We start from the raw sequence: 27745 nt of genomic DNA, 5'->3' as shown, positions 1-27745 counted from the left end.
TCTTTTGCAATTCTTGAGCTCCAGCTGTGTGTTGTTATTTTTCTTTTGATTGCTTTATAGGTAAGTACAAAATCTAAGTGATGTAAAAGGTTTAGTCCTCTGTGGTAATTGACAAATTGCTGGTATTTTTAATTAACGAGGAGAATACTACAAGAATATCTCAATTTTTGGAGGTAAAATAACTGATTTCTCCAGTTGTAACCAAGCACAGCTTCAGGCACCATGACAAAATGATTTCCTATCAGTTGGAAACCTGGGCAAGAAGAAGATGCTTTTGGGAAACTCTTTGGATGGTGAAAATCCGGAATTATGGAAACAGGAAGACCTGTACAGGATCTATTGCTGGGGTTTAGTGCCAGCAATTAATGCTGTCAGTTCCAAATGCCACAGCTGGTGGTGGAAGTTGGTCATTCCAGTTTTCATAAATCCAAAAATAAATGTCAGACGGGTAGGGGCTGCTTTGAAGGGTAATCACTTTTCCTCAGTAAATGATTATCATCAGTGTCATGTCATTTAAATACTTTTTAACTTCATTCCAGGTCATAGAAGCGTTTCCCACTCAGTGAAGCAACACGTGGCTTTTCTAAAAGCAGCACTGAACACTTCAATCAGTGAAGTGCTTGCACTGTTAAATTTTGAATTCTTGCCACAAGTTAAATGTCTCCAAGATGAAGAGATGGCATTACAAGAGCCTTCATTAATAAGAAAAATTGCAGTTAGCGTTTTCCTAGAGCTGATTTTCACTGCAGCTCATAAGTTTAAAGTCAAATCCTGCTCCTTCACTGCCGCAGAGCTCATCAATACCTGGCTGTAAAGGTTTAGGCTCAACACAAGGTTGATAAAATGGTTTTTAATTACCAGACCATAAATAAAGCTCTTCATTGGAGCTGCAGCTCGTTTGATTTCTGATAATGGGCACTGCTGACTTTGCTTACCTGTTTTCCAATAAATGCAGCAGCACCCCCCCATCCTCCCAGTGATGGGCAGGGCTCCTTGGAGAACATCTCTGACAAACTGCCCTATTGATTGCTGCAATTCCGTGCTGCTTGCAGCATTAAATAGAGCCCTGATCTCTTGTTCAATGATCTCACTGTGTAACAATTAAGCAAATGTAATATTTTCTTGTATTACATGAAAATCAATGGACCTCTTGCTCTTGGGAAGTTGATGGTGCTAAAGGATGAACTGGGAGATGGCTGAGGGCACAGAGCGAATATGGGATCGCTCCTTCCTTTCATTAAGGCTCGAGTGGCAGCTCCTGCAGTTCTTCAGAGGGAAAATGAGCTGTTTGTCAGGATAACTTGAGTTATTAAATCACAATGAAATCATTTGCATGGATGGATATAAACCCACTTGCTTGTTTTCAAAGGTAAAACGTTTCATCTGACATTCACTCTTGTTTTGCTGTGAGTACCAACTCCTTAGCATCTATTCTTTCAACTCCTTAGCATCTATTCTTTATCACTCAGGTTTTGGCCTGAACACAAGAAATGTCTCAAAAATTTCTGCAGCACTGAGGAATAACTGATCCACAAAATGTCCCTCCTGACTTTGGACAGATTTGATTTGCGCCGCCTCCCATTTGAAATAAAGTTTAGTTCCCCTCGCAAGCCTCGCCTTAATTATCCCTTTGCTGATGTTTAAATGAGGGAGAGATGACGTCCCAGAGCTTTGTTTCACCTCCCTTAACTACTCCAGAGAAACGAAACCCCGAGGATCAGGTGGCTCCTCCTTGTAGCACCTCTTTAAATAATAATGATTATTGGGGGCACCTGAACCTGGAGGAGCTGCTGGTGTCACCCCTGGGCCGGGTCAGCGGGCTCGGGTGTCCCAGTTAAACTCTGCTACTGTAAATTAATGGGAAATGCAGCTGCTTTGCTGAAAGATCAATGTCCAATAAAGGCTGCACAATCAAATCTTGTTGCAATGATTGAGGTGCTTAATTGCCTTTCAAAGATAAGGTGGTAATCAACGCACGTTCAGCTGATCTTTTTTACCGCTTCAATTACACTCTAATGGCAGAGCCAAGGCAGGATCTTTAACTACTTATACTTATTAAATCTTACGTGTCCTCTGAAAAATTACTTAAGCCACACAATCGATAAAACCCAGCCCTTAATTACTATATTTCACTTTTAGACCTTTTTGTATGCTTGATAAATGTTTCATCAGAAACTCCGTGGCGCTAACGAGTTACCCCAAGAAAAGCCTTTTTCTGCTCTTGGCTCCTCCAAATTGTGGTCAGACTTTGGTGGGTTTGTTTGTTTTCCTCAAGTTTTGAGGCTGGTGATGCAAACGTGGTCCAGGCAGTTCATTTTATTTAAATATTTTTAGATTTAATCACCAGTTGATGATATCTGTGGGTGGACCCAGCTCAACACAAAAGTTCTTAACTTCTTTTCCCCCCACTGTAAATTAATTCTGGATTTAAAGATTGGATTGGAACTCCTAAATATTTATGATTAGTACTTTCATATTGCCGGAAAAATCAGTTTTTGTGCTGTTTTCCTGCTCCCCTCTCTTTCCCTGGAGCAATATCCAGAGCTTTTCTCCTGCTGACCTTCCATTGACTTGGGCAGAATTTAAATCTGTCCTCACCTTACCTTGTGTGTTGACCTAAATCTCCTCACAAGCCATAATTATAGATCTCCCTGATCTATGTTATTATTATTGAATGAAATTTAGGGATTTTTTTAATAGTTGAATGCCCTTAGGCCTCTGGTTTAGAGCAACTTTTCCTGAAACAAAGGGGATTTTGCTTCATGTATTATTTACTGTGGCCATTTAATTTATATTGGCTTTTGCTGTAACCCCTTAATCATGTTCACTACAGAAAAGTAAGTTAATAATTCTGAGAGTTATCTCCATTTCTTTCCCTATTTCAGGAAATAGAAGTCATGATTTAAATTTTGGGCTGTATTTTTCAGTTTAAATACACCTAAGAAAAAGTGGCAGTTTCAGCATTGCAGCCAGGGAATATAGAATAAAAATTGTCACTAATATATTGCAAGTTTGCTTAAAAGATTTATTTTACTTCTCGAATAAGATGTTAATTTTGCATTTAAGTCCTAAAAAGCAGAATACAGACAACTTAGAGGGATTTTGAAAGTAATTGCATCACTTTAAGCACAGTTTATGAGCCCTGATGTAGTTCATTATAAAACAAATTTATTACTTGCAGTGATATTAATAATCCTAATAGAATTAAAAGTGGAAAACATGATTAAAAGCAGTCCTTCAGACAAAAACTCTGATCAAGGGAACTTTCAAGTTTAAAATGGAAATATCAGATTAGAACACTGATTTTTTGAACAAGATTACAAAGTCAAACCAGGTTTTTTTTTTTCCTTAAAAGAAGAAATGCCATTAGATGTGACTGGTACATGCTCAGTGATTCATGGGCCTGCTTATCTACTTTGTGAGGTATGAATTATTTAGGAAGAAAAATCACAATAATTTTGTTGTTACTCATGAATTTATAGGTTGACAGAAAAACAATTATGCAGCCCCTGGAGCTGGTCTGAAGGGGTACAGGAGCATCATTAACCACTCACGGTCCAACTGCTGGAGTTACCTTGTCACTAATCCGCTTTTTTTCCCAAATTTATTCGTAATTTAAAGCAAAAACTAAATATTTACTGATTTAACCTACATCAAGTTTACTGTTGTTGTGTTTTCTTTCAGTCCAAGGTGAGTTTACTGAGAAAAAAAGAGCTTTAAAAGATCTGTTTGAGGCCAGTGAATTTCCCTGTGAACTAAAAATAAGATGAATTTATTTCCTGATATTTGGGTCCCAAAAAGTCCTTTTTCATTCCAGAGAAAATGCAGAGTTCCTGGGAGGGGCAGTGGGAAGTTTTAATGCCATTTTTAAGGAATCTGGATCTATCCATGGTGCACTTGGTGAGTCTTTGCAGGAGATGCATTTCAGGGAAGAATATCTCCAGGAAGCCTGGGCACTGCTGACCTATTTTTCACAAGCCTGAGGGAATTCAGTTTGCTGCACTCACAGGCAATTGAAAGGAAAGGAAAAAAAGGGAATTTCACCATGGTATGTTATTTATCAACATAGAAAGTTAGGTATTAACATCTTTCCAAAAAGACAGGAGAATGTGTGCTCCTAAAACAACCATCAGCTGCTGTTTTCTCTAAGAAACTGAGAGTTTGTCCTTTCTTATTTCTAATTCCAGCCTAGAAACTGGTGCAGATAAATTGAATTTGGTGAACCAAGGGCTGGCACAGAGATCCTGATTCCTCCAGGTGTGTTTTATACTCTGGATTAGAGGTAAGGTGGCACAGTTACTGTTAATATTATTGTTAATATTACTGTTAATATTTTCATAGTTCAATGGGAATTATTTAGCCTGTTCCATAATAAAGACACATTATTCCTCGGTCATAGCTGGAAGAATTCTAGGAATAAGGAGGTGAATGGAGGTGCTGGGTGGGATCCAGAATGAAATCACAGCACTTTCTGTCTCTATCCTCAGCATCTTTCCTGTGCCTCTGCCCTTTTATCCGAGGGGATGAGTGCAGGGCTGGGGGAATTGGGAATCCTGATGCTGGATTTAATTCACTGCAACTCCTGCTGGGAATTTTTCACCTGATCCTCTCCTGAAATGAGCTCCCACCTCCCTCCTCGGGGCGAGGAAAACCTGAATCCACACCCTGGGACAGGGAATATTCAAGGGCAGAGCCAGGGGAGTCAGCTCTTGTTTTCCTCCCTCTTCTTTTGACAGAGCTCTGCTGGAGGGACCCAAAATTCCATTTCAGGATGTTTGTGACAGAGCAAAGACAGAAAATCGCTCGTGTTGGGCAACTTCCTTTGCAGTGGGAATTGCACAAGTAATAACTCCTTTCCTGACTTTTGGAGGGCCCTGCAAATTATCCTGCTAAGCAAATCACTGCCAGACAGCATTTTTCCATCCTCACTCCTGTGAGATTATAACGATTTTCCTCCCCTCCTGTGTCAGCACTCTGCTTTTGGCTGGAAATAAATATTTATTTCCTTCCTGTGGCCACCTCTGGATGCTCTCAGTCCTCTCCAGCGGCGCTGGAAAGCAGCAGAGAGCAGCAGCACACTGCAAGTGGCAGCTGCTGGGAGCCACCAAGGGAGAGGATGTTTCCCCCTCACAAATAAAAACCAGAATTTACACAAGTTGTGGGCTTCACCATCCCCTAATTAAAGCATCCACACGTGGTTCCTTTGTGGATTTGGGGTGGTGTTTCCTTGTGGGTGAACAGTGACTTTGGAGGTGTGGTTGGGTATATTGTGTCATGTGCTTTGTTATTTTTTAATGGGGATTCTGGAATCCTTGTACTGGGAACTTGAACTTTTTAATGGGAGATTCTCAGGCTAGCCAAACACAGGACTTCAAGAATATTTTATATTAAAAATTTTGTTGTCACAACACCCATCATTAAGGAATGATATATGAAAATAAATGTTGATGACATCTCATAGCAAAACTTCTGCAGGATGATAAAATAAACAGCAATGATTTGTTTCAAATGGTGTATTTCAAATGAAAATTTCTGATTAAACTTGGGTTTTAAAGAAGTCTGTGGCAAAATCAAACCTGTATCAATAAACTTGTGCTCAATGTGCTGTACTTCTTAAGATATAAAAACCCTTCAAGTTTGATTACACAAATCAGAATGGGGGATTAAGGTTATGATTAGCCCTGGAAAATCGACGTAATATTTATGCAAATTTGTCAAATTGAGTTGGTTTTCCCCATAGTCTCGTAAATGAAGAAGACATTTTAGAAAAATTGCACTTCCATAGAAATTCCATCATTTTGTGTCCTATTCTTTAAAATTTAATAGAAAATGAATCTGATTGAAATGGAGCTGAGTGAAAGGTACACAGGGACTGCAGGTAAAAGGTTCATTTGAGCAGAAAGACATCTGTGTGGGCACCACCAGTCCCTTAGATCCTTAGGAGCCGGGGCTCTATTAATTTTTAGTATAGGAACTAAATTATAAAGTTATTGAACAGAGAGAGAATTTATCTCTGTTAATGGCCATTGAATTTTTTTTTTTTTTCCTCAAGCTCAAACAAAGTAGAATTCGAATATGAAGAAGCTTGAAGACGTTTCAGGAATTAAATATACCTCCCATTCCCCCCCTCTAAATTGATAAAATAACTCAAATAGTCCAGTTTGTCAGAGATGATAATGTGAGAGAGTGTGATAAAATGCACAGATCAATAGCCCACAATTGAGATTAATGCTGTTCTCTTAAAAAGAAGAAGGAAAAAAAAAAAAGAAGTGGATTGTTTTATGCTGCAGAGCTGTGTGGAGCTTTCCCTGTGACTTATGGCAGTGAAAAGCTTCTTCTAAAAGCTGAATTTGGTGGTTTGTGATTGCAGAGCTGTCAAAACACGTTCTTTGTTGCTGAGGTGGACAGGGATTTCCTTCCATCAGAAAGATGGATCGTGCTTTGGACAGGGCTGATTTGACAGACGGGGGGAACTCGGTGATGCCAGAATTGTACCTGGACATCGGCTCTGGAGATCTGGGATGAGGAGGAGCGGTGAGGAGTGGGACAGCTGCTGGCACAACTGCTCTGAGCTCCTTCCTTCACCTGCTCGGGCAGGTGCTGGGCTGTCCAGAGCCATTCCCAGTACCCATTCCCAGTTCCCATTCCCAGTACCCATTCCAGTGCCTGTTCCCATTCCCAGTACCCATTCCCAGTACCCATTCCAGTGCCCATTCCCAGTACCCAATTCCAGTGCCTGTTCCCATTCCCAGTACCCATTCCCAGTGCCCATTCCAGCACCTGTTCCCATTCCCAGTACCCATTCCAGCGCCTGTTCCCATTCCCAGTACCCGTTCCAGTGCCCATTCCAGTGCCCGTTCCCATTCCCAGTACCCAATTCCAGTGCCTGTTCCCATTCCCAGTACCCAATTCCAGTGCCCATTCCCATTCCCAGTACCCAATTCCAGTGCCTGTTCCCATTCCCAGTACCCATTCCAATGCCCGTTCCCATTCCCAGTACCCATTCCCAGTACCTATTCCCAGTACCCATTCCAGCACCTGTTCCCATTCCCAGTACCCATTCCAGTGCCTCTTCCAGAGCCCATTCCCAGTGCCATTCCCAATGCCCATTCCAGTGCCATTCCAGTGCCTGTTCCCAATGCCCATTCCCGGTTCCCATTCCCGGTTTGCTCTGCAGGGACACCGAGGCAGGGATGTGCAGAGCCGGGCACAGAGGCTGGGACAGACCTTGGGGGTCCCTGAGTGTCCTCTCCGGACATCCCTGGACACTTCCAGGAGCAGCGATTCCCTGGGCAGGTTATCCCAGCACAGCTGGCACAGTCCCTGTGTGTGTTTGTGTGTTTGTATTTGTGTATTTGTGTTGTATTTGTGTATTTGTGTTGTATTTGTGTTTATTTGTGTGTTTGTATTTGTGTATTTGTGTTGTATTTGTGTATTTGTGTTGTATTTGTGTTTATTTGTGTGTTTGTATTTGTGTATTTGTGTTGTATTTGTGTATTTGTGTTGTATTTGTGTTTGTGTTTGTTAGTGTGCCATGTGTGAAAAACGGGGTTCACATAATTTTTATAAAAGTTAGAAGTTTAATAAAAAACAATTAGGAGAAAAAAATAAAGTATACAGATATGGCCGGGTGTCTCTGCATTCAGCTAAGAGAGCACACCTTACTAACGAAGGATTGTCCCTTAAAAATAGAACCCTACTACATATCCATAAATTCTCATCCATATTCAGACATTCTTCTTAGGATCTTTGGGGTTCTTCTGTTCAGTTTTCTCTTGCCCCCTTCCCAATAGATCAATCTTCTTGGTGCCATTGAGATTTACATTCTCTGATACCAGAAATGCAATAAATTCCTCCCCCCCAGAGTTCTGGTCACTGCTGTCTTCATCTGGGTAAGAGAGTTTAAAAAAGGAAAAAGAAAGTGTCTCCAGCTATCTTTTTCAGTCTTTGGGTTATACAGACAAAAGCAGTTTTTGTTTTAATGCTATGTCATAGCCTAACATATATGTATTATACCACTAAGTTTCATCAATAACAGAAATAAAGAAAACTATATTAATACAACAAAAAATTCCATTCTTATACACATAACATTCATTTTAATATTTGCGAAAAGCCAACAATATCAAATGTATCTATAACACATGGCACAACCCGGACCGAAGCCCGGAGCGTGGGAAGCACCGAGGAACTGTGCAGCGCTTCCAGCGGGGATCCCATCCCGGCCCGGCTGCATTCGCCATTCAGCTGCGAATTTGGCTTTTGCGAATTTGCATTTTGGCTTTTCCTGCCAAAACCCAAGGCACAGTGAGCGGAAAACAAACAGAACACAAACAGCGGAGCGCTGCCGGGGCCGCCTCCTCCCGCCCACGGCGCCTCCTCCTCCTCCTCCTCCTCCTCCTCCTCCCGCTCGCATCCCCTCCTCCCGGGGCTCCGTTTTGGTTCCGGGGCAGCGGCTCCTTCCTGCGGGAGGGCGGTGCAGGCAGTGGCCGGCCCGGCGCGGCCCGGGGGCCGCAGCATGTGAGCCCGCGGGGCGGGGATGCTCTGGCTGCTCTGCGGCCCCTCCGGTGCCATGGACAGCCAGGCGCTCGTCATCCGCATCAAGATCCCCGACGGAGCCGCCGTGGACTGGACCGTGCACTCCGCGCCGCAGCTGCTCTTCAGGGATGTGCTGGTGAGTGGGTCCGGACGGGGAGCGGCACCCCGGGCCAGCCCGGGAATGGCACCGGGATCCCCGGGAATGGCACCGGGATCCCCGGGGGATGGCACCGGGACCCCCGGGAATGGCACCGGGATCCCCGGGAATGGCACCGGGATCCCCGGGGGATGTCACCGGGATCCCCCTGCGAGCCCGGGAATGGCATCGGGACCCCTGGGAATGGCACCGGGACCCCCGAGGGATGTCACCGGGATCCCCCTGCCAGCCTGGGAATGGCACCGGGACCCCTGGGAATGGCACCGGGACCCCCGGGAATGGCACCGGAATCCCCCTGCGAGCCCGGGAATGGCATCGGGACCCCCGGGAATGGCACCGGGATCCCCGGGAATGGCACCGGGACCCCCGGGAATGGCACCGGCATCCCCTGCCAGCCCGGGAATGGCAGCGGGACCCTCGGGAATGGCACCGGGATCCCCTGGGGATGGCACCGGGATCCCCTGCCAGCCCGGGAATGGCAGCGGGACCCTCGGGAATGGCACCGGGATCCCCTGGGGATGGCACCGGGATCCCCCTGCCAGCCTGGGAATGGCACCGGGATCCCCGGGGGACGTCACCGGGATCCCCGGGAATGGCACCGGGATCCTCCTGCCGGCCCGGGAATGGCACCGGGACCCCCGGGCGATGTCACCGGGACCCCCATGCCATCCCGGGGAATGTCACTCGGACCCCCCTGCCATCCCGGGGAATGTCACTCGGACCCCCCTGCCATCCCGGGGAATGCGGGAGATGTCAGCATCCCCCTCTCTGTGTCCAAATCCCTCCCTGGATGGCGCGAGGTGTTTCTGGCGTGTATTTTGGCGGAAAGTTTTTATGGGAGAGTGTTTTTTTGTAGGGATTGACAAAAATTCGGGCCATCGCCGGTGTTCCGAGGTTTCGGGAGGAGCCGGGCCGGGGCATCCCGGGCGGTCCCGCAGGTGCCAGGCAGGAGCCTCCTGCCATGGTTTGGGCTGGGAGGAACCTTTGGAACCCCCAAAATCCGCCCTCCTGCCGTGGGCAGGGACCCCTCCAGGTCAGGGCATCCCCCCTCCGTGCCTTGGGGTGCTCGAGGCACGGATGGAAAAAGGGAAGGAATATTCCCAGCTCAGGAACAGTGACCAGGATGTGCCCCTGGGTTTGGCCACAGCTGCTCGTGGTGGCATTTCCCCCACCCAAACTGGTGCTCCGTGATGTGTCCCTGTCCCCAGCCCCTTCCCTGCTGTGTTTTTTATCCATCTGCACACAAGGATGCTCTGTTAACTCAGAAATGGGAGGGGATGTTGATCCCAAATCTCCTGGACCGCTAAGGAAGAGTGCAGCAGGTGCTGCTTGCCCTCCTCACCTCTGCAGGATTTTGGGTGCCCCTGTTTCTCTAAAGAAAACCTTCACGTGCAAGCTCGGTTTTTACTTCTGTTGTTGATATTTGGGAGAGGTTTTGCAGATGTTGATTCAAGGTTCTGTAGAAAAGAAGCGGGGATTAAGGAGTTGGTTCATTGGGAAATGTTCAGTGTTGGGCCTGGAGGGTTGCAGAGGTAACTGGAAGGGATGACAGAAATTCCAACTTTCATTTTTCCAACATTTTATCCAGCACTTTCTGTAGACAGAGGAGTGGGAGCAGAGCTTTTGACAGAGCAGGGAGGTTTTTGAGAGGGACAATTTCCCCTTGGTGGTTGCACGACTCTGCCCTTAAACAAAAGTGGAGCAAATAAAGTCTCTGCTTTGTGTTTTCCATTTTCTTCCCTCCCCAAAATAAAGTGAAATAACCCCTGATACTTGGACTATCCTTTGCTATTGTAGAATAAATGTAAATTTAGGTTGGTTGTTTAAAGGGAAGTAGAGAAGTGGTGGCCAGTGGGTGACAGAGGATCTCGAGTCTCCTGGCAGCGAAGCTTCCTGAGAGCTCCTGAGCGTGAGAGGAGCGAGAAGATGAGGAAGGAGGAAAAAAATCAGGCAAACTTTGAGCTTGGAACATCTCAGAGCTGAAGGTGGTTTCCAGGATCTGTTGGAGAAGAGGCAGCAGGACCATGCTGGGATCGTCCCTTGCTGGCTTTTGTTAAAAATCACAATTTCTGCCACGCTCAGGATCAGTAACGACAGAACTGGAGAATGGTTTGGCTTGGAAGGGACCTTAAATCCCATCCCATTCCCATCAGGGACACCTCCCGCTGTCCCAGGGTGCTCCAGCCTGGCCTGGGACATTCCAGGGATCGGGGACAGCCTCTCTGTGCCGCTGGTTTTGTGCTGTCACTCCCGTGGGGGTGATGGAAAATTTCAGTTCTCCCCACCAGGCTCTGGCACCGAGGTGTTGGTGGTTCCAGGAGGTGCCACCACTGCACTTCATTGGTCAGATAAATACAGGAATGGAGGGAAACAAGGCAGGAATGACAGGAAACAAGGCAGGAATTGAAGGAAATAATACAGAAATTAAAGGAAATAAGGCAGGAATGAAAGGAAATAGGACTCAAATCCACTCTAGAGTCATGGGTGAGATAAATACAGGAATGAAGGGAAATAAGGCAGGAATTAAAGGAAATAGGGCAGGAATGACAGGAAACAAGGCAGGAATTAAAGGAAATAAGACTCAAATCCACTCTAGAGTCATGGGTCAGATAAATACAGGAATGAAGGGAAACAAGGCAGGAATGACAGGAAATAAGGCAGGAATTGAAGGAAATAATACAGAAATTAAAGGAAATAAGGCAGGAATGAAAGGAAATAGGACTCAAATCCACTCTAGAGTCATGGGTGAGATAAATACAGGAATGAAGGGAAATAAGGCAGGAATTAAAGGAAATAGGGCAGGAATGAAAGGAAATAAGACTCAAATCCACTCTAGAGTCATGGGTCAGATAAATACAGGAATGAAGGGAAATAAGGCAGGAGTGAAAGAAAATAAGACAGAAATTGAAGGAAATAAGACAGGAATTGAAGGAAATAGTGCAGGGATTGAAGGAAGTAGGACTCCAATCCACTCAAGAGTTATGGGTCAGATAAATACAGGAATGAAAGGAAATAAGGCAGGAATTGAAGGAAATAAGGCTCCAATCCTCAGGAGTAGTGGCTCAGATAAATACAGGAATGAAAGGAAACAAAACAGGAATTAAAGGAAATAGGGCTCCAATCCACTCAGGAGTGGTGGCTCAGATAAATACAGGAATGAAATGAAATAAATGAAATTAAATTGAATTAAATAAAGCTCCAATCCACTCAGGGGTGCTGTGTCTGTCAGCAGCTGGGGCTGGGAGGGTGGCAATGGGGCTGACCCCTCCTGTGTTGTCCTCCTCAGGCTGATTCCTCCCACCTGGCAGGAAATTCCCGAGGGTTCCTGAGCTGCAGGAACAGTCAGAGAACCTGGGAACAACTCAGGTGTCACATCAGGTAAATCCCTGGAAAACCCATCCAGGCACAGCCCAGGAATTTCCTCAGCAGCCCAGGAGGGGCTGGATCCACTCCTCTTCCCGTGGCCCTGGGAATTTTTATTGGGAAAAGTTTTGGGAGTTTTTTTTCCTGCTGGAGCTGCAGATCCACCTTTGGGGCCAATCCCAAATCCAGCTCCACATCCCAGAACTTGCACCCGTGGGAATTGAATTATCCATGCAGGGAAGGCTGTTCTTCCTTCAAGGTGGGTATACCACGGGCTGCTTATTATATTAAAAAATATTATATTAAAACAACCCCACCAAATGACCTTTTGATGTTTTCTTTTACATTTTTAGGCGATTTTTAAGCAGTTTTTCATTAATTTTGCCTCCCAGCAGGTGCAGCCTTGCAGCATTTAAGGCCTTTAAGTTTATTTCCACCCTCATTTTCAGTCATCTTCTTCATGATGTCACCTTAAATAAATTCTCTGAGTATCAGCTTTGCAGGCCTGGAAGTTACCAGTAAATAGATTTATTTTGAAGCCCTCCCTCCCACTAAATGAATTACAATAAGCTTATTTTTTCTTTCCCCTCAAGCTGTCTGCATCCCCTCTGCCACTGAGGTATTTGAGTGTTAATTTTAGGTAACCTCACATTGTCAGTGAGATAAAAAAAAGTTTTAAGTGCAAGGTGAGAGCTGTGGGTTCAATATTTAAGTTATATTTAAGTTCATTTGTGGGTTCAATATTTAAGTTATATTTAAGTTAATTGTGGGTTCAATATTTAAGTTATATTTAAGTTAATTGTGGGTTCAGTATTTAAGCAGAGCTTTCTCATTTTCTGCTTTCTCCCCCGTGCTCCTCCAGTGAACAAATTTAAATTTTGGATTTCTTTTTGCAGCTGCTGTTCCCTGATTTATTTTTATTTTTCCCTCCTCATTTTTCGAGGCTTTTCAGTTCTGTATCCCTGACATAAACCCACTTAAGCAAAGCCTACAAGTTGTAGTATTTTATTGTTCCTGGTCTCTGTTGTGGTAGTAGAAAATCCCTGTGCATGTGTAATCCTCTGAAATTCAGAATAATCCTTTAATCCTGGGTCATGCCGGGGTCTGGGGGATGCTGGAGTGTGGAAATGGGAGGGAGCTGCTGCTCCAAAATAATAATAATAATAATAATAATAATAAATTCATTTAATATAATATAATTGACCCCATTAATATAATATATACTAATATAAACAACAATATCTAATATAAATATAACAATTCATTTATTGCTCATTGCTCATATTAAAGAAGTCTCTATATGCAGAAAAAGTTATTCTGAAGGGGGTGCAGGGAAAATAAGAATTTTTTTTATCACTATTTCAGTTTTCTCAGCTCTTTGGGAGGTTTGGAGTTTTCCAAGCTGGATTTTGGGGTCATCTGAGGCTTCCACACCCTTTAAATCCAATTTTTAAACAAATTTTAAATCCATTTTGTAGAAGCATCTGTGTGCTCACATGTGAACATTTATTTAATGTTCTTACTTAAATCCCACCCAATTAAAGTGTGTTTGCTGAGGAATTTTCAATGTTTAAATGAATGGATTTAGAAATAATTAGTACAGTCTTTTGTTAAAGCAGAATTTATTAGAAACAATTATTATTTATTATTATTATTTCTTATTAGAAATGGTGGCTTTTGACAGAGGGAGAAGGGAATTCTTTTTGACTTTTTTTGACAAATTCTTTTGACCCCTGGAGAAGGGAAGAATTTTTATCAGCATGGAAATATTTTGGGTTTTAGGTTTTTTTTCCCTATTTTTACCTCTACAAATTCACAATCCCATAATTAAGCCACACTCTGCATTTCTTGTGTGCAATTTAATAACTTGAACCTCACCTCTGGATTTTTTTGGGCATCTAAACCCAGAAGGCAGCAGGAGAAAGTTTTTTTGTAATTATTACTTGCTTCAGTTGGCTCTGCAGAAATCTTGTGCTGCCTTCATGTATTTTTATTTTATTTTGTATTTTTAATATTATTTTTTATATAAATATATATTATATATAACATATAAATAATATATAAGTATAAGTATATATTTCTATAATTTATATTTTTATATATTTATATATATTTTATATTTTTATATATTTTATATTTTTATATCTTTTTATATTTTATTTTATATTTTTATGTGCTCCATAGCAAGGCACAGAATCTTTAATTTCCTTTCTTATTTTTTTTTAAATCTTTCCCTTTTTAGATGGGAGAGGAAAAATGGGGAGAGCAGAAGTGACAGAACATCAGGGGAGGTGTTCAGCACCCTGAGAAGCTCCCAGGGGATGTGCAATAAATCACAAATAATAGAAATAAATCAATTATTTATTGCAATCAGACCTGGAGTTGATGAATTTCTGCTCTCTCGGTGACAGTGATGGGAGTTGGGGCCATGCCCTGATGTGGCTCCTCCCTGGCAGCAGAAGAACGGCTGGAAAAATGAGAAAAAAATGGAAAAAATGATAAAATAGAATATATAATATATAAAATAACTTCTCTGGTCCCAGCACAAAAAAATCTGGGTTGGAGCAGGGGTGTGGAAGTGGAGATTTGGGCAAAAAGAACGGGAAAAGTTATTTTTTGGTAGCAGCAAGAAAAGCTGGAGCAGGGATTGGAAGTGGAATTGGAAACCCAAATTTTGGCTGAAAAAATGATAAAAACTCTTCTCTGGTATCAGCAGGAAAGGTTGGGCTGGAGCAGGGATTGGAAATGGAAATTTTGCCTGAAAAATTGTAAAATATTTACTTTTTGTACCAGCAGGAAAGGCTGGGCTGGAGCAGGGATTGGAAATGGAAATTTTGGTGTGGTCTGGATGAAAAAATGGGAAAAGCTGAAAAAACTATTCAAGTATTTTTTTTAATTAAAAAGTTTTTTATTAAAGTTTGGTGCCAGCAAAAACATCTGAGTTGGAGCAGGGATTGGAAGTGAAGATTTTGGTGTGTTTTGGCAAAAAGAATGGGAAAAGTTATTTTTTGGTAACAGCAAGAAAAGCTGGAGCAGGGATTGGAAATGGAAATTTTGCCTGAAAAATTGTAAAATATTTACTTTTTGTACCAGCAGGAAAGGCTGGGCTGGAGCAGGGATTGGAAATGGAAATTTTGGTGTGGTTTGGATGAAAAAATGGGAAAAATTCTTCTCTGGTACCAGCAAAAAAATCTGGGTTGGAGCAGGGATGTGTGGCTGGAAATGTTTTTGTATTTTGTGTTTCTGCTGCTTTGGGTGTTTCCAAATTTCCAAATCTGGGTTTTCTCCCCCAATATTTGAATTTTGGAGAAGTTCAATCCCAGGTGAGGCTGACAGAGCCCTCCAAAGAGGAGAAAACAGGTTTTTTAAAGCAAAAAAAAATTCATAAAGTTGTTTTTATGACTGGTTTTGATCAGTTTGGTGCCTGGTTTTTATTATTATTATCCATTTTTTTATAACCTAAGGGAAAAAATGGATTTTTACACCTGCAAACGGAGCTGTTTGCAGTTCTGAGGGAGTTATTTGGGGAAAAAAAGGAGTTTTCCTGGAGGTGACGTGGAGGGGGAGGAGAAAATCATCGTGATTGGTGCAGATTTGTGCCTAAAAACTTTCTCATTCTCTTCAGCAGGGAGGGATTAAAGTGATTTAATGCAAATGAGATCAATTTGATACTGATAAATCAGTTAAATTTGATATTTAATTAATTTTTCTTTCCCTTTTTAGGATGTCATTGGTCAAGTTTTACCAGATGCAACAACCACAGCTTTTGAGTGTAAGTGATTTTTATCAACCAATTCCTTTTTAATTTAAAAAAAACCCCAACAAAACCACCATAATATTGATGTTATTATTTTTATGTTATTATATTTATTATTTAAAAATACACAATATTCATTCTGTGTCACGGTTAAATATTTATGCCTTAATGCAACTTTAATAATGGCACAAAACCAAGTCATATTTTATTATTTAATCACATCTGAAATATTTCCATGAAGTGGCTTTAATTACCAGCCTGACCTTACCATGCTCTTACTCCTCAGTGCAATTTTATTGCTCAAATTAAATGAAAAATATAAACTACCTGTAGCTCTGAGCTTAAAATTGTGATTTTCTAATCCTCCCAGCAAGTTTTTAAACTAATAAAATTAAAATGACTAAATAAGAATTAAAGCTGTTCTTTCAACCGTTTTTATCTTGATTTTTGAAAGGGATTTTCCTATCTGGAGAGCAAAGGGGATAAAATACTGAAAAAGTGGAGTTTTCTTCCAAATGGAGGAGGCTCCTTTTCTCTTTTAATTTTTAAATTGAATTAATTTTTAAAGTTTTTCTCTTTTCCTCAGTTTTTTTTTTAATTTTTATTACATTTTTTTTTCCTCAGTTTTCCTTTTTAGAGCTGAAAATGCAGGAGGGGATGCTGGGGGTGACAAAAATTCTCATTTTTCTCAGCATTTCTCCCTTTTTAGAGCTGAAAATGCAGGAGGGGATGCTGGGGGTGACAAAAATTCTCATTTTTCTCAGCATTTCCCCCTTTTTAGAGCTGAAAATGCAGGAGGGGATGCTGGGGGTGACAAAAATTCTCATTTTTCTTAGCATTTCTCCCTTTTTAGAGCTTTGTGGCTCTGTCTGTAGATCATCCAATCAAATATTGATTTATAATTCATTATTCAAGTCCCATTTAATGCTCTTTTTCTTTCCACATGTTGATTTTCCCTCTCCTAAAACACCACAAGAGCAGAGAAATTTCATTTCTGAGCCTTTTTGGCGCTGAGCCAATCCAGCCTCCAGAACCTCTCCGTTTATATTGATATTTTTATTTATTTTTTTGAGCTTTATTTGATGTAATATTTGTTTGCCATCCCACACAAGCTTTGTTTGAGCTTCATGCTCCAGCAGCAGCCGCTGCCATCAGGCCCATGGTGCCATGTGTGGAATTTCCTGGAAAATCCGGATTTTTATTGTTTTTTCCTTTCCTTGTGCCTCCCAACATCTGCTGCTGTGCCTTCCCTGCTCTGTCATTTCCAGCTGCATTTCCCCTGCCACTTAACTGGCAGCTAAAAGATGGGCTGGATTTATTTCTATTATTATTTCTATTATTATTTCTATCATTATTTCTATCATTATTTCTATCATTATTTCTATCATTATTTCTATCATTATTTCTATCATTATTTCTATCATTATTTCTATCATTATTTCTATCATTATTTCTATCATTATTTCTATCATTATTTCTATCATTATTTCTATTATTATTTCATCATTTTTATTATTTTAGTTATTTTTTAGTTATTTTTTAGTTATTTTTTAGTTATTTTTTAGTTATTTTTTAGTTATTTTTTAGTTATTTTTTAGGGTTTTTTTAGGGTTTTTTTAGGGTTTTTTTAGGGTTTTTTTAGGGTTTTTTTAGGGTTTTTTTAGGTTTTTTGAAGGTTTTTTTTAGGTTTTTTGAAGTTTTTTTTTAGTTATTTATTATTATTTATAATTATTTTTTATTATTTTCATTTTATTATTTTATTTATTATTATTTTAATTATTATTATATTTTAATTATTAATATTCTGATTGTTATTTATTATTTAATTAATTATTTATTATTTATTATATTATTTTTATTATTTTATTATTTTTGGTTTTTATTTTTTATTATTTTTAATTATTATTTATATTATTTTTATTTTTTAAAGGGATTTTTTGGGGGTTTGTTTTTTTCCCTCTTTCCCTCTCTGGATTTTTCTCTGCTTGAAGTTTTGCTCCTTTGGGTGGGGATAATCGTCACCATCGCTGGTTTTTTGTGCTTTTTATTTTGATTTTCTCACCCCCAGCGTTCCCATCTGGGCTCCTCTGCTCTGGGGTTGGATTTTCCCTCCCTTCTCTGGGCTGTAATTTTTAAACAAATACATAGAATTTATGTTAAGAGAAAATAATATCTTAAAATGTATTAAATAGAATAAAATATTTTTTATTCTAGCTAAAATGATATATTTTATATAATGAATAATATATGATATGAAAAATATAACAATATAAGACACGAATATATAATAATATAAATAATAAACATATACAATAAACTATATATAATAAACTATATATCATAATGATATATAATATATACAATAATATAATTATAATTAGATAATATATGATATATGATTATCTAAGAGATCCTATATAATAGATCCTATATAATATATAATAAAATATCATATATAGTTATATAATATATAGTAATAGCAATTCCAGTTTGGGGAATGGGATCAGGGAGGGAATTCCAGTTTGGGAATGGGATCAGGGAGGGAATTCCAGTTTGGGGAAGGGATCAGGGAGGGAATTCCAGTTTGGGAATGGGATCAGGGAGGGAATTCCAGCCTGGGAATGGGATCAGGGAGGGAATTCCAGTTTGGGAATGGGATCAGGGAGGGAATTCCAGCCTGGGGAAGGGATCAGGGAGGGAATTCCAGTTTGGGAATGGGATCAGGGAGGGAATTCCAGTTTGGGGAAGGGATCAGGGAGGGAATTCCAGTTTGGGAATGGGATCAGGGAGTGAATTCCAGTTTGGGAATGGGATCAGGGAGTGAATTCCAGCCTGGGAATGGGATCAGGGAGGGAATTCCAGTTTGGGAATGGGATCAGGGAGGGAATTCCAGCCTGGAAAAGATGCTCAGCTCCAGGAGAGGTTCTGGCAGTAAAAAAACTGCTGGAAGTGAAGTTCTGAGCACTTTGTGCCCCTTTTTAGGCAGAAATCACCATTCTCCTTGATCCATGCTTGAAACCATTTTCCATCATTATTATTTCTGCAGCTGGCTTTTCTCTTTTAGATTCTTCACTCCTATTTGCTGCTGAAAGCCCAGCTTTGTTTATAAATGTTCAAATTGTCAATTTTAACGTTTTCCTTGCTCACCTGGTGCCTTCCTCTGGCAGATGAGGATGAGGATGGGGATCGGATCACGGTCAGGAGCGATGAGGAGATGAAGGCCATGCTGTCCTATGTAAGTCCAGTGCAACAAATCCTTTTCCCCCCCTGTGTTTATATTTATTTTATTTTTCTTGGTGGTTTTTTTTTTGCTGTTTCCAAAGTATTTAACTGTGTTAAATTCAGATTTTGATACTCCTGGATACAGCAGAGGTGTTTCACACCAGATACATGGACATGCTCGACTTTAAAAAAGATAAAAGACTTGTTCACTTACTGATCATATCATAAACATTAAGAATAATGCATCTTAATGACTTTTGCATTAGGTATAGTGCAGGCTAAATGGACTATCAATTTCTTGTATTTTTTATGCAGTACTTAAAGTAACGGCTCATTAAAAATGAACCCCTGGGCTCTAAAAATTTTTCAAAATCTACTTTCATCTGGAGACTGTTTCACCCCTCCTAAGCAGAGGAGTTTCATTGTAGCTGCAGGCTCAATATTCATAGAGGATTTAAAGATGTATTTTGTGTTTTTCGAGGGGAGATAGATGTGGCTGTGCGTGGCTTTGTGTAGGTAGGGGTGTGTAAAAACCTCTCTGGATCCCCATAAATATCAATTTCCTGCAGAAGGGAAGGGTGCACTTACTGATGGGAACAGAATTGTTTGAATATAGTGGAAAAAAAAATCATTTTATTTCTGTTTTCCAAGGAAATTAATCAGCAAGAGGGTGAAAAATGGGGATTTTCTCTCTGAGCCTGAAGGATGTGAATCCCTAGAAAGGAATTTGGGGCTTGCTGGATCCAAGCCCTGTTTGGGACCACCCAGAGGTGATTTTGGTGGGATTTCAGAGGATCCCAGGCTGGTTTGGGTGAGGAGGAGCTTAAATCCCCTCCAGGGACGCTGCTCCAGCCTGGCCTTGGGCACTGCCAGGGATCAGCCTCAGCTCCTTTGGGAATTCCAGCCCTTCCCACCATTCCCAGCCAGGAATTCCTTCCCATTTCCCATCCAAATCTCCCCTTTCCCAGTGGGAGCCATTCCCTGTCCCTCCATCCCTTGTTCCCAATCCCTCTCCAGCTCTCCTGGAGCTCCTTTAGGGACTCTGAGCATTCCCTGGATTTTTCCCTTTTCCAGCTGAACATTCCCAGCTCTCCCAGCCCAGCATCTCCATGGTCCAGGTGTTTATTTTGAATTTTGATGTTCTCAGCTCCTTTTCCAACCCTTTTTAGGTCCAGCTCCTCCCTCTGCATCCATGGAGATCCTTCCCCACCAGAATTCCTCGAGTTTCTCTCTTTTCCTTACAAAACCTCAGTCATTTTTTCCCTTTAAAGTGGAAAACTTTGGATTTTCCCAGCCTCCAGATTAATCATGCCTTGGGAAGGTCATTTTTTTGCTATGCTTCCAAGCTCACTGTTAAAGTTTCAGTACATTAGAGTTCTGATTGCTCAACTCTCTGCTTTCCCTTCAAAATTATGGGATGCCTCTAAATGACTTCTTTCTGCTTCAGCAGCTTTTCTTCCCCGAAAAAAAAATTTTTCTCTTTGGTTTTAAACTAGTTTTTTCATCTGAGTGTTGAACTGGTGGTTTAAATCCCTCACATCCTATGGGCTTGGTTTGGGGGATGTGTTTGCAAGGAAAACAAATATTCTGAGCCTAGAAAATAAATTCATTTAATCATCTTGGGGTAGATAGTGGGGAAGAAAAATGTTTGGAGAATTGAGGGAAAAAAAGATTCATTTTGAGGCCTGCAGCAAATAATTTGGAGAATTGAGGGGAAAAAATACTAATTTTGAGGCCTGCAAGAAATATTTGGAGAATTGAGGGGAAGAAATATTAATTTTGAGGCCTGCAAGAAATATTTGGAGAATTTAAGGAAAAAAATACTTATTTTGAGGCCTGCAACAAATAATTTGGAGAATTGAGGAGAAAAAAGACTCATTTTGAGGCCTGCAACAAATAATTTGGAAAATTGAGGGGAAAAATATTCATTTTGAGGCCTGCAACAAATAATTTGGAGAATTGAGGGGAAAAATATTCATTTTGAGGGCTGCAACAAATAATTTGGAGAATTGAGGGGAAAATAGACTCATTTTGAGGCCTGCAACAAATAATTTGGAGAATTTAAGGAAAAAAAGACTCATTTTGAGGCCTGCAACAAATAATTTGAAGAATTGAGGGGAAAAATATTCATTTTGAGGCCTGCAGCAAATAATTTGGAAAATTGAGGGGGAAAATATTCATTTTGAGGCCTGCAGCAAATAATTTGGAGAATTGAGGGGAAAAAATACTAATTTTGAGGCCTGCAAGAAATATTTGGAGAATTGAGGGGAAGAAATATTAATTTTGAGGCCTGCAAGAAATATTTGGAGAATTTAAGGAAAAAAATACTCATTTTGAGGCCTGCAACAAATCTTTTGAGAATTTGGGGAAAGAAGACTCATTTTGAGGCCTGCAACAAATAATTTGGAGAATTGAAGGGGAAAAAAGACTCATTTTGAGGCCTGCAACAAGTATTTGGAGAATTGAGGGGAAAAAATATTCATTTTGAGGCCTGCAGCAAATATTTGGAGAATTGAGGGGAAGAAATATTAATTTTGAGGCCTGCAAGAAATATTTGGAGAATTTAAGGAAAAAAAGACTCATTTTGAGGCCTGAAACAAATAATTTGGAAAAATGAGGGGAAAAATATTCATTTTGAGGTCTGCAACAAGTAATTTGGAGAATTGAGGGGAAAATAGACTCATTTTGAGGCCTGCAACAAGTATTTGGAGAATTTGGGGAAAAAATACTAATTTTTGAGGCCTGCAACAGATATTTGGAGAATTGAGGGGAAAAAAGACTCATTTTGAGGGCTGCAACAAATAATTTGGAGGAGTGGCCAGCTGGGAAAGTATTTCAGGAAATTTTAACATGGTGCAGGTGTTCTCTAAAATATAAATAAAGTGGATTTTTTTCAGTTTGAGGAGGTGAAAAAATAATTCCCTGAGATTAGACTTTGGAACATATAACTAGGAAGAGTTTTTTGAATTTTGCCTGACCTTCCCTTTAGGTTCTTGGCTTTATGAATTTGAGTTAATTCAGGTCTGGAATTCTTTCAGATTATGCCAAAATGCTTTGAAGGAGGCAGATTTTGGGGGATGGTAAATAGGATTTTTTTCAGTGTTGGGCACTGCAGTTAATTAAGGACAGCCAGGGAGCTGCTCTGGAGCTGTTGTCTTGTATCTGTATAAAAAGGCAGTAATTTTTTTGACAGCCACTGATTGGAAAGTTGCTTGCAGCTCTCTGAAAGCAAGGGCTACACGCTCTGGATCAATAAGTGGCAAATTTCCCATTAAAAAGAATACCTGAACAATGTTCCAAATAGCCACTGGCATCTTAATTTTCCATGGAAACCTCCAACGCTCGTGTGTGGAGGACAAGTCATTTTCAGACAATTTTTCCAGACTACTTGTTAACAGTTATTGCTGTCCCAAAAGGTTGACAGCTTACATGATTGATATTTCATTTACTTGTCATCACTGGTGAGTAATGGGGAGGGCCATGGGTTTTTCTCCCCCTCTCTCTCTCCCCCTCTCCTATATTTTTTTGGGGGGAAATGCTCTCAGGTGTGTTTATTTTAGTTTATTTTATTTGAGGGAGTGATCAGGAATGTTTATATTGTGTGTAAAGCTGGCTGCATCTTTAGAATTAGATTTGGTGGTGGAATTCTGTTGGTAAAATGGGAATTCAAAAGTTAAAATCTCATTTCCCTATCCCAGGTTCTGTCCAGCCTGGGATGATCCAGATCCTTGGGCACTGCCAGGGATGCAGGAGCAGCCACAGCTTCTCTGGGAATTCCAGTCCAGCCCCTCCCAGCCAGGAATTCCTTCCCATTTTCCATCCAAATCTCCCCTTTCCCAGTGGGAGCCATTCCCTGTGTCCTGTCCCTCCATCCCTTGACCCCAATCCCTGTCCAGCTCTCCTGGAGCCCCTTAAGGACTCTGAGCATTCCCTGGATTTTTCCCTTCTCCAGGTGAACATTCCCAGTCTGGCTCCAGCCCTGCATGGCCGAAGCATCTTCCTGATTTTGATGTTCTCAGCTCCTTTTCCAGCCTTTTTTTGCCTATTCTGAGTATTTTTTTTACCCAATAAACATCCCCTGGCTCACTCCAGCAGCTCCTGTGGAGTTTTTGGTGTCTCAGGATGTCTGCTGAGACTTTCTGGGATCCCTGATCCTTCATCACTGCCCAGAATTCCAGATCCCTTTGGGATTCCCGTGGAGCTCTCCTGGCTGCAGTTTTGGGGTGTATTTTTGTCAAGTCTTTGTGTCTGTGTTTGGTTTTCCTGGCTCCTCCAGCTGCTGCATTTGCTGGAAATGTTTCATTTCCTCACCTGCTGGAGCATTCCCAGCTTTCAAGGGAGCCTTTGGAGCCAGGAGCAGATCCCCGTGGCAGCTCCTGGTTTCAATTCCTCCGTCCCCCTTTCTTGTGGGAACCTGAAATAATGGAAAGGATGGAAAGGAACCTGATCTTTACTGTGGCAGTGAGAAAGAAAATGAAAACAATCCAAATTAACAATTAAATGAAACAATCCAAAAGCACTTTTACCTGGATTACTGAGTCATCTCCTTCTCGGCTTTCTTTGCAGTATTACTCCACTGTGATGGAGCAGCAAGTGAATGGACAGTTGATAGAACCTCTCCAGATCTACCCACGAGGTAACACCGAGCAAACCCCAACCAACAACCCCAAGAGCTGCTGCTGAAACAGCTCCCTGGCACCTTTTGGGGAGCTTTAAATGCACAGAGCCTCGTGTTTACCTCTTCATTTGGAGGGGAGAATTCATTATTGCTGGGGAAGGTGGAGAAAAGTGCATTTATTGCATAGGAAATAGCTGATTTCCTGGAGTAAATTAGACTAACGAGGTTTGCAGAGTACATTTAAGGAACTCATTGGTGATGGCTCTGCCTGGATTCCAAGCAAAGCAGATGAATAACTGAAGTCTTGGATACTTACGGAAATTTGGCTTTTTGGAGGTGTTTTAATATCATTAGCCAGCCTGATGGGCTGGGGGATGTCACTGTCACCATCGTGGGATGTGTCTGTCACAGCAGCTCCAGCCAGGGCTCGTTTTAGTCTGAGATTTGGGTATTATTCACAAATAATGTGAATATTCACAAATACTCACAACTTTCTTTACTGGTTCTGAACAGGGAAAGATGTAATCAATTCTGTGGACCGAGGCAATTAAAAAATAGGTCATTTCCAACCTGAAAAAAGTCCAGAGGCAGTTGGTGAGGTTTTTGGGAATGCTCTCTCTGAACTCAGACTCAAAAAAAACCAAAACAAAAAGCCTGGTGCATTACATAATTCATTCAGATCTCAGTAGCCAGGCTCTGAATTTCTGGCTCTTAACTGATGGAACAGAGAAGGTTTAAATTCTCCAAGTAAATCTCCCAGCAATAAATTAATTGAAATAATTAAAAATTAAACTCTCCTCGCTTAACTGGTACGACACAAATAATCTTACTGTGAGGCTCCCAATGAAACGTTCCACGCTTCTGTTACTTACAAATCTCTGAAGTTTGAATTGGGCAATTAACCAGGAGCCTCCTCAAAAACGAGGTCTCTGAAGGAGGCTGGGTGGGTTTCCTGGAAGTTCTGTGGGATCCTGTGGAATTTGGGGGGAATGTGGAGAGTTGTGTGGCTCTGGTTGAGAGGGGACTCGCAGATGTTGGAGCTGTGGCACCACAGCCAGGAGCTGGGACCTCCTCAGAGCAGGGAGAGGAGAGGGAAGGGTCTCCTGCCTCTTCCCAGGCATGGATCATGGAATCCTGGAATGGTTTGGGTGGGGAGGACCTTAAATCCCATCCCACTCCTTGGATAGGGACAATTCCCACTGTCCCAGGTTGCTCCAAGCCCTGTCCAGCCTGGCTTTGGACATTCCAGGGATCCAGGGGCAGCCACAGCTTCTCTGGGAATTCCATCCCCTCCCCACCCTCCCAGCCAGGAATTCCTTCCCCATATCCCACCTTCCCCTGCCCTATCCCAGTTTAAACCATTCCCTGTGCCCAGTCCTTCCATCCCTCATCCCAGTTCCTCTCCTGGAGCCCTTTGGAGGCCCTGGAAGGGCTCCCTGGATCCTTCTCTTGTGGATGATCCGAGTAGGTTGGGAAAATCTTGGAAATCCTGGAAATCCTTCACATTTCCCTTTAACCACCCAGTGCAGGGTAGGGCTGGCAGGAGGTGCTCAGCCCTGGGGCTCAAAGGGATATTTTGAGATTTAACCTTCTCCCTTTGGCTCATTCCTGAGGAACCTGGAACCTCCTTTTCCTGCTGCTCTCTCCTTCTCCTGTTTGCTTTCCGAGGATAATCTCCTCTGGCTGGCCAGACTCAGAATTCTCTCTGTCCTACTCCAGATTCAATCCCTCCCTCCAATCCCCTCCAAATTCTCACCCCTGGCTCAGCTCTGGCTCTCTGCTGGGTATTTCCTCCTTCCCACTCCCTCCAAATGACTCAGTTTTTATTTCATCTTCCCAAACCACCTCCTCAAAAACCCCTTTTTTTCCTAGATTAGATCTTTAAAACCTCCCCAAACCCACCCCTGAGCTCTGCAGCTCCTCTGAAATACCAAACAAAATGTACTTTTCTGCTCTTTTTTTTAGCTTTCCTGCTTTTTTTTTTTTTTCCTTTTTTTTCTTCCCTCTCTTCTTGTCCTGCCTCTCTAATGAACATCCCAAATTTTGTCAGCACCAGCACTTTCCTCTCGTGCCCTTTTGGCCGTGGCTCTCCACGTTCCCCACTTGAAAGCCCCATCAGCACCGTGCAGCTTTTCTGCCTCTAATTCCCAGTTCTTCCCTTTCAAGAGATTTCTTTGCAAGTCCTTTGAATTCTTTTCCTTTTCTGCCTCTCTGACTTCTGAGGAAGCCTCAGTTCCCGCTTCCAGTCAGCTCCCAGAAACTCCTGTATTCCATAAAAATCCTGTCAGGAGTAAATTTCCATGTGCCAACTTGGCTTACCTGGGCTGTGCTTTATTTGTGTCATAATAAAAATATCTTTAAGGGGAAAAAAAATTTAAAAATCGGTATTTTCCCTATTTTTTTAGTAGGTTTATTATTGCTGTTTAGGTAGTGAAAGCCAGAGAGAGTTTTATATTAAAAATAAACATCTGTATGTGGTGTATATATAAAAAATGTGTGTACAGAGATATATATCTATATATTTATATATATCCACATATAATTGTATATATATCCACATGTATTTATATATTTTTTATATATATCTGCATATATTTTATATACATCTACATATATTTTGAATACATATCTTTATATTTTTAATGTATATTCACAGATGTTTAATTAATTTACATTAATTTTAATAATATTAAAACAATATTATTTTTAATAATTATATATCACATGCATTTTTATATATTTATTTATCTATGTCTTTTATATACATATATATTTATACGCATATATTTATTTATACACATTTATTTAAACACATATATTTATTTAAACTCATATATTTTTATATACATATATATTTTTATATACACATATATTTATACACATATATTTTTATATACACATATATTTATTTATACACATTTATTTACACACATATATTTATACACATATATCTATTTATACACACATATATATAATATATATTAATATATAAATAACTATATATATAATATATATTTTTCTCTATATCTATGGGTATTTTAATGTGTATATATATATTTTTATATGTTTTTATATATCTATCCTCTCCCTATGTTATTTATATCCCATTTGTGGAATGCAAGGTGAGCACATCATCCAAATACACACCACAAAAACCATTATTGCTTTAAAATGTTGTTGAAAACATCCATTTTAATCTCTTGGAAAACCAGAATGTGCTCATATGTATTTCTAATTTAAATTTTGGGTTGGTTTTCTTTGATTACCCAGAGCTTCATGATATTTTTCCCCTGCTGAAGCTGCACGTGGTAATTTTTGATGTTGTTAAAAGGCACGTGGCCCTCGGTGCTGTGTTTAATAACCATCACCTGTGGCCTTCTGCCTAATAAATAGTTCAGCTTCCTGCTGTCAAAAACAGGAGGGAGGAAAAAAAAAAAATCAAATTTCTGCCATCAATCAGCAGTGACAGCCCCTTTAACCCAGCGTTTGTAGGGCGCTGGGGCTGGGACACGCAGCTTTGGGGCTTCCACATCTTAAAAAAGCTTCCAAAAGCTCATCCCTGAGTGGAGAACAGGGAATGTTCACCTGGAGACACCTCAGGAAAATCTTCCTTCTCCAGCAGTTTATCCCTCTAAACCCAGACATCACCATAAAGTGCCGCTTTTGTACCTCTGTCCCCAAAAAGTGATGGTTTTGGTGGCATTTATTCCGTATTTACCTTTTATTTATTCTGTATTTACCTTCTATTTATTCTGTATTTACCTTTTATTTATTCTGTGTTTACCTTTTATTTATTCTGTATTTACCTTTTATTTATTCTGTGTTTACCTTTTATTTATTCTGTATTTACCTTTTATTTATTCTGTATTTACCTTTTATTTATTCTGTATTTACCTTTTATTTATTCCGTATTTACCTTCTATTTATTCTGTATTTACCTTCTATTTATTCTGTATTTACCTTTTCTTTTTTCTGAATTTACTTTTTCTTTTTTCTGTATTTACTTTTTATTTATTCCATATTTACCTTTTAGTTTTCCCATGTTCACCTTTCCTTTTTTCCATATTTACCTTTCCTTTTTTCCATATTT

The 27745-nt window shown here is 40.7% G+C and overlaps 1 protein-coding gene across 3 annotated transcripts in view; it reads left to right on the top strand.

Moving 5' to 3' along the window:
- The first annotated feature begins 8448 nt into the window (after positions 1 to 8448).
- Positions 8449 to 27745, top strand: part of MAP2K5 (mitogen-activated protein kinase kinase 5) — a 133695-nt gene continuing 114398 nt past the window's right edge. For all 3 annotated transcript variants that reach the window (XM_058846791.1, XM_058846790.1, XM_058846792.1), the window contains exons 1-4: positions 8449 to 8674; positions 15782 to 15830; positions 18983 to 19050; positions 23604 to 23673. In XM_058846791.1, coding sequence (XP_058702774.1) covers positions 8540 to 8674; positions 15782 to 15830; positions 18983 to 19050; positions 23604 to 23673 — 322 coding nt within the window. In that variant the 5' untranslated portion in view covers positions 8449 to 8539. The remainder of the gene's footprint in view (positions 8675 to 15781; positions 15831 to 18982; positions 19051 to 23603; positions 23674 to 27745) is intronic.

The sequence above is a fragment of the Poecile atricapillus genome, chromosome 11 (assembly GCF_030490865.1).
Source record: "Poecile atricapillus isolate bPoeAtr1 chromosome 11, bPoeAtr1.hap1, whole genome shotgun sequence".
Lineage (NCBI taxonomy): Eukaryota > Metazoa > Chordata > Aves > Passeriformes > Paridae > Poecile > Poecile atricapillus.
The sequence above is the reverse complement of the archived record's forward strand: the minus strand, read 5'-3'. Positions and strand labels throughout refer to the sequence as shown.